The following is a 7,664-nucleotide window of genomic DNA, read 5'->3' on the forward strand; positions in this document are numbered from 1 at the left end:
GCTATGATTAGTAGCAGAAGCCTTTTATGGGGAATAGGCGTCACATCCAATTGTTTTTCTTAGAAATATGCATGAGCTTTCAAATCATTACCTACTTCGTATTGCAGCACGCTTCAGAGACAACCAAGCTTCATCCATCTCCCACACATTGTCTCCTGTGGGTCGATGCCTCGATTGAAATGAGCTTATTTATTGAAAAGCTTCTGCCAATCCCCACACGTCGTAAGTAGAGGGATAATCTTATTGACAGTGATGTTTAGCATGTCTTTTCTCAAAAAATTAAGGTTTGAAGTCCTGCTTAAAAAAGATTAGTGACACTTTACACACATGAGTCACTCATACAATTTACTCCATTTTAGCTTGAACTAAATATGTGGAAAAGTTTATTAATCATTAATTATGCTTATGTATGCTATCAACTGTATCTTTGAGTTATTATTTATTGATGTTCAAATTGTTACACTATAGAATGCCTTTAGTCATTTAGTGGAAAGAGTTTATATAAAGCTTTGCAGTAAGAGGGAGAAAAAGATAAAGCATTGCATATCAACTGCATTTTTAGAGAGATGAGTGTAAGGGAAAAAGAAAATTGTATTTTTTATTCGTGGCATTCCATATTATAATGCATAGCTTATTTCAGTTTTGATATATGGTAATATTAATGTTTCAATTGGTGTTTTGATTAATATTAGTATTATTTCTCAATCTAGCTAGCATATTTATGATAATGTGTTTCAACTGTTATATTTCCTGTATCAAGTGCTTATGCACTTGGTATTTGAGTTGATGATTTTAGGAAATAGATTTAACAAGGAATGTAAGAGGTGGACATTCAGTTTAGATTTGGGTACATTAGTTTGATTTCACTTACTTGACCTATATTATATGGTTTGTCACAGAATGTCAAATGGGGAGTTTGTTAGGATTTTAGTATTTTGGCAATTCTTTAAACAAAAGGACTAAAATAAAGAATTGTAAAAGTCAAGGAATAAGTTGCAATATTGTATATATTAGTTAGGTAAGTTAGGGTTCTAGTTTGGAACAAAGAGGAAAGAGCTACCGGATTTACACTAGCCTATCACCCATGTCATGCTCGAGAGGCAAAAATAGAAACTCTATCGTCCAACTATCACTCGAGTGACAGATTGTCGCTCGCCTATCGTCGAGCTATGACTCAAGTGACAGTGTTACGCGTAAAACCCTACTTCACGTTTTTCAAGAGTTTTATCCGACCTATGATACCTAATTACCTTCTACTATATATACCCTTGCCCAAACACGAAATTAGGGTGTGCTTGTTCGTTGTATTCCTTCTCCATATCATCATTCAAAAATTCAAAAACAAATTCAAGCTTTAGATTGATCCTTTAATTGTTGAGTTTATACAACCACACTTTGGGAAAAACATAAACTTCAAAACACCCACTTCCTATACACATACAGGAATGTACTTTCTCAAGAACATTCGGAGGTTGCTGAAGAATTGAGGAAGGTTGGATCAAAAGCACAGGAAAAATACAAGAACGATGCGTTTTTGGTGAGCCAAATAAGATAGAAAATTCTAGAAGATCGAGAAAAGGTGTCAGTGAAGTACATTCTAATGGGTCTTGGAGATTGTAGGAAGTAGATCAGTGAGTCTAGTAGAATGTTCTAGACCAAACCGTACTGTAAGTTCGTCATTGTCTATAGCAAAGGATACTGACTTGATTTTGGAGTTTTTACCTTGTTGGGTTTCTCTGTCAACATGTGTTATGTTCTTTATTACTTTATTAAGTATTGTGGCATTCAAACATAGGATAAATTGACTTGTTTGATTAATAATCTAGAAATAATTAAAAAGTGCGTTGTTGCTTTTAATTGATAATTTTAATTTTGTAGTATTCACCTATTCACACCCTAACATAATTAATATTTTCATTACTCCATTATTTCTAGCATTGCCACTCCACTTGTTGCCCATAGATTTAAGGTGAGCATTAGACATATATGTTATTTGATGAAATAACTAAAGTTTTAATCTTCCACTGAAGAAGTTTTGATAGCTATGGATTACAAAAAACACTAAAATCATAACTGAATAATGCATTGTGGAAAAATCAATAGTTTCTTTTTTAGTTTCGAAAATGAAAATTCAAATAGAGAAATAAAAAGAATATAAATAGTCTTTCTTCTTTTTATTGCTGCTTGAATATTTTAGATTCAATTTAATATATTAAATAACAAGCATTTTTGTTTTCAAATCAAATATATTATTATTTATCTATAATTCATTGGAACAAAAGAGTGGGCCTGACTAGGTACTAACCAGGCCAAGCCATCTAAAAACGTAGGGCCTTTCGAACAAAATCAACACAAAGATATCTTCTTATTTTTCTTTATTTTTTTATTTATAGGCTCGTTCATGCCTTTCCTTTATCTAATCTAAAAGAAATTCATGATTTGTATATCTCTATAAAATAAAATAGAGAAAGAGAGACTCATTACATTATGTGTAATGTGGTAATTCTCTTTTTCAATTGGGAGAGATATGAGTTTTTTGTATTGAGGTTCGAAGGACAAAGGGTTGCGATTTCGCGGGGGTGAATTAAACCCAAAAACCCGTCCTCGGTTTGGATTGTAGGCTGCAACTCACCTGCATGATCCCTTGTGAAAAAAATGATGGTATCGCTTTCACGACCACCAACAAAATAGTGCTTTACCCCTAGATGTCTAGTCAAGTGGATAATCTCTTTCATTGTACGAATTTTCTATTAATATAGAGCAACCATTTACATCAATGAATAAAGGAAAGGAAGGAACAACTTTTAATTTATTATGAGCCTAAACGATGGATTCAATAAGTTCTTGCCAATAACCACATCTGCTGAATAGAAACATCAAAATAAAAGCGATTGAATCTCGTGAAACCATTTTGTAGAAATTCATTGATATCTTCTTTTTATAAAGCAAATCGAATGTGATTTTACCCTAATCTGCACTTATGTGAATGTGTTTTCACAGTGTAAAATCTCGTATAGTTATTTTACCTACTTTGCATTGGTGTGAATGTGTTTCCACAGTGTATGATCAGTTTATAGTCTTTAGTCAGCTCTGCGAGCGTATGACCAGAATTTCAGAATCTCAGAATTTCAGAATTTGAGAGCTTTGCCATGTATATCAATATTAATTGATACATGAGTAGGTTATTTTGAGTACCTTTTTGGTGTGATGTTATTAGTATTTTACAGTTTATCAAATTTCAAATTACAGAATTTAATTTATTCAATTTAAAGAATAAAGATTTCTGTTTATAGTACTGTAAAATAATATTTTTACTCATAGTATAGATGTTAGATTTATTATATTCATTATATTTTATAGTTGTTCATTCAAAATAAAGAATAAAGAGTTTTATGATTCCATTATGCTTTAATCTTAAAAGAATTATTAGATTTTAGACTTTTTTAAAGTTGTAATAGCATAAGCATTTTCAGAAAATTTGTATAAATGGAAAAAATATACTTATTTGCAAGAACCACTCACTGAATTACAAGCTCATATTTTGTCACCATTTTTCTTATCAGATAGTAGCTAAGTTGAGCAGTGTTGGACCTGTTGATCTACCAAGTTGAGCCACCCTTTGTCATTTGCTGTATGCCTTATCTTGTCAATTTATATAGTTTATATTTTTTGGATACTTGTATTTTTTTGTTGAAAAATGTATCCACGGTATGGGCTCGTTGCATTTTTGTATATGTTGTGCAATTGGGAGTCTTTTGTTTGTATAGAAGTGTAAATTTTATTATAGTGCATTTTATTTTAAATGGTTGGTGATTTGAGGGGTTGGTATACCCTGTTTTGTATTATATGTATTGATTTGAGGATGTTAATTATTGTTTAGGTGGTTTGGTCATATTTCAAAGGAAGCCATGTCAAAATTCTTTTAAAAATTTATCACAGTTAAAGTAGATCAAAGATACCTTGATGGGTTCGGCACTTAGCTAGTATCTATTATCAGGGCACATCACTTGTCGGGTTCATTAGGGTAACTCGAAACGGGGTATGTGAATTAGTATCACTCTTTTTCCAATTCAGTTGATGACATGATTTATTTATTTCTTTTTTTCAAATTTTGGAAATTTTAGTTAAACATGTGGAATTAATAGAATCCTAAGCAAACTTAAAATTTAACCAAGAAAAACACTTTGAATTTTATTCTTCATGTCTAGGATTACGTCCTAGATCATTAGATAGAAATCCAAATATGAAGATAGAAAAAAAAAGGAAAAAAAAAAGGAAAAGAAAAGAAAAGGTATAAACGGAAAGTTTCAGAGTAAGCATTATACAATCTCCAAAATCAGTAAAATAATAAAACCAAGGGTTTTATTTTATTACATTACGAATTATTATTGGAAGTTATAATTTGTGGATTGTATATACCTCTCTTTTTCTTGGAAAAAAGACATTGAAAACATTTCGTCTTATGTACTTCTATGCAAAATCGATTTAAGAATTATTTTACATTTATTTTTTCTATAGCAAAATTTAAGAGTTCTAAAAATAGCTTGTAATTGCAATATAATTAATTCGATAATTGTATCATGGAAGTAATTGTTCAAAGGGATACTGCAGTTCACAAACAATTTTACTTTAGAACACCGTACTGTGATAAGCATTGTAATAAATTTTCTTACTCTGCATTAAAATTGTTGTTCTCAACAAGTATCCGCAACTAATTTTCCAGCATGTACATACTATTCGCGCGGGTGACAATCCAACAAATATTTGATGGCTTCTATATTTTTTAGATGGATAGTGCGGCCTCCATGTCCATCGTACATATACGTGTCAAAAGTCCAAAACATGCAGCAGCATATTGATTTCACATAAACAAATCGAAGTCTGACATGTAGAAGAGTCGAATCTCTAAAATTTAAAAATATTTTGAGTTTTTCAATAAGAGTGTGTTTGATCGATATGAAAAATATCACATAAAAAAGAAAATATTTTTCATCTTTTGTGAAAAATAAAAACCACCTCTACCCAAAGAAAATATTTTCCTTAAAAATAAGGAAAATTAGGCATAATTTCAAAAGTTGAAAAATATTTTCCATGAAAAAGAATAGCAATCAAACACTTCAAATACGAATTTGAGTGAAAAATACCAATTTTTCATGAAAAATAAATGTAATCAAACACACCCCAACTAAAAAGTATTTTTCTGATTTTTGTCTCATGTTAATACTAATAACTCATAATTTTTCTGTTCTTTCTGCATTTTCCATTCCAAAACCAACAGCATTATTGGAGTTCGACGATACTTTCTTCTGTTCACTTTTTGGAAACTCTCAAGCAAAACCAACTTTTCTTCTTTTTCCTTGTTCAACTTTTGATTAATCTTCGTCTTCATTAATTAATATAATGGGGGTGTGATGAAATTTCTTTGGCCAAAACCAACAACATTATTGGAGTTCGACGATACTTTCTTCTGTTCACTTTTTGGAAACTCTCAAGCAAAACCAACTTTTCTTCTTTTTCCTTTTTCAACTTTTGATTAATCTTCGTCTTCATTAATTAATATAATGGGGGTGTCATGAAATTTCTTTGGCTGGATTGAACAGAATAAGAGTTTTAATGGAGTTTTTTCTTACCAAAAGGGCTAAAACCAGAACAAATTTTGTGAAAATCGTTATTTTCAGTGTTTATGCATCTCTTGTTTTGACGTCTGTTGCACAACTTCTGCCTGAAAACGAAGGTAGCTCACCTTCATTAAGCAACGTCTCTGTGTTTCTGTTAAGATAATTAAGTAAGAATTGAAGGTTTTCCTTTTCCTTCTTTTTTTTTTTTTTTTTACTGTGATTCATGTATTTCTGTTTTACTGTAACTGCCTATTCAATCTGGAAGTTAATCTGGGTATTCTTTTGCTTGATTTTTTTTCCTATTCATTGAATTGATAGCCTATCGGGTATTTCTGGTACTTCTTAATTATGTTAGTATAAGTATAATATGAAAAAGATAAGAAAGAGATGGACTTCCCATGGCGTTTATTTTGCAATAATGGATTTTTTATTATTTATTTATTTATTCAACTTTTCATTCAAGGATTTCTGTTAAGATAAGATAAAGAACTGTATTTCAGTACAGTTATTTAGAAGAAAAACAGATTTTGTTTGATTTCTCATATATTCTATGGTTGCTTTTATGCTTGACAGTACAAGTTCTTGAAAGAATATCATCGAGATTACAAAACAAATACTGGAATGTTACGCGAAGATCTTGCAGTGAGAGTACCGGTTTTAACATGACCATTTGGGGTGACGATGTCTACAGCAATGTGACTTGTGACTGTTCATTTGTTAACAACACTGTTTGCCATGTGACGCACATGTATGCTCTTACTCTTTTTTTGTTCAAAGTTTTTGTGATTGTACATTTATGGCAATTTGGTAAGGTGGATGTGATAGTAGTGGACAATATTGACAGAAAAAAATTAAAATCTTTGATTAATAACAAAAAATTAGTTTTAACCCCATATGCATAAAGCATGTTTGGCCAATCTTCACGCGGATCCTTGGATTGTATACAGCCACTGGTATCCTTCCACATGCTCCATTCCTCCACCTAAGCCTCAGAGATGGGGAAGGAGGAAGCAAGAGCACGAAGTGAGATCTAAAGAGAAACGTAAAATTACTTTTTTAAGAAAAGTAAATTTGTGAATGAACAAGCCAATGTGTTTGAAAAAAATAGTTGCTTAAAAAAACTTCTAAGCTTAGACATATGTTTGGCTAGGCTTAAAATTTAATTGACTTTGTTGTATTTATGGCCTCCATATTTTGCATTGAGAGTTTTAAGAAGAAATACAATGGTTATGAAATAGATATAAAGAGCCTCTTCCATATAGCCCAGGGAGTCGAAATGTACCTAATGTACTAGTCATAATATTTGAAAAGCTTTCTTTAACATTGCTACTCGACGCAAGGATGAACGAAATGGTTCGTTTGAATGTTTTTTTAAACAGATCACCATCGAGTCAACTCCATGGGCTTGATGACCATAAACCTTATAATGAAATTGAGATAATTATACATACATAATTGATTATCATTGAGATATCTTTCGAAGTTTTCTTCTCTCATTTTACCCTCAACGGGGGTGTTCTTATGGTGAATTGAGATGATTAACACGGTCATTATTCATTAAGAAATTGTTATTTATTTAAGTCATGTTTCAAATTCAACTCCACTTTGTATGTACAGCCAGATGAAGGGTTTCAATTTGACTGGAATCTTGCCTGCAGAATTTGCGAATCTTACTTATCTAAAAGAGTTGTAAGTAGCAACATTGTTATTTTGGGTACTCTATTGAGTTGATCGAATATGTATGCCAGTCATTTACTTTCGTTTGTTAATTTAATAGAAGGTATAGTTCGATACGAGTCTATTTTTGCTTCTGAAATTAAAGCAGTTGCATTGAGCTAATATTTTCTATTCTGTCTTTTTCCCTCATTTTTCATCTAAAGCAGAACACTTACATGACTTCTTTATCATCCCAGAGATCTAACTCACAATTATATCTATGGATCAATTCCTCCAATCTTCGGTCGGCTTCCTCTTCTTACTTTGTAAGTTCTTCTTAATGGGACCTCCAAACTCCTGTTCCTACCTACCTATATAGAGTGGATGAAT

The 7,664-nt window shown here is 31.4% G+C and overlaps 1 protein-coding gene across 1 annotated transcript; it reads left to right on the plus strand.

The window, feature by feature from the left end:
• The first annotated feature begins 5,193 nt into the window (after positions 1–5,193).
• On the plus strand, positions 5,194–7,634 carry LOC111370850 (probable LRR receptor-like serine/threonine-protein kinase At1g53430). The gene is made up of 5 exons (XM_022992746.1): positions 5,194–5,416; positions 5,578–5,734; positions 6,192–6,366; positions 7,236–7,307; positions 7,532–7,634. The coding sequence occupies exons 2-5, from the start codon at positions 5,614–5,616 to the stop codon at positions 7,602–7,604; spliced, it is 441 nt and encodes a 146-aa protein (XP_022848514.1). The 5' UTR covers positions 5,194–5,416; positions 5,578–5,613; the 3' UTR covers positions 7,605–7,634.
• Positions 7,635–7,664: the final 30 nt, after the last annotated feature.

The sequence above is a fragment of the Olea europaea genome, chromosome 21, assembly GCF_002742605.1.
Source record: "Olea europaea var. sylvestris chromosome 21, O_europaea_v1, whole genome shotgun sequence".
Lineage (NCBI taxonomy): Eukaryota > Viridiplantae > Streptophyta > Magnoliopsida > Lamiales > Oleaceae > Olea > Olea europaea.

Coding starts and splice junctions, on each gene's coding strand:
- LOC111370850 (XM_022992746.1), top strand. CDS start 5,614: ATGGAGTTTTTTCTTACCAAAAGGGCTAAAACCAGAACAAATTTTGTG. Junction 6,367..7,235: donor GTTTGCCATGTGACGCACAT/GTATGCTCTTAC, acceptor TTGTATGTACAG/CCAGATGAAGGGTTTCAATT. Junction 7,308..7,531: donor CTTACTTATCTAAAAGAGTT/GTAAGTAGCAAC, acceptor TTATCATCCCAG/AGATCTAACTCACAATTATA.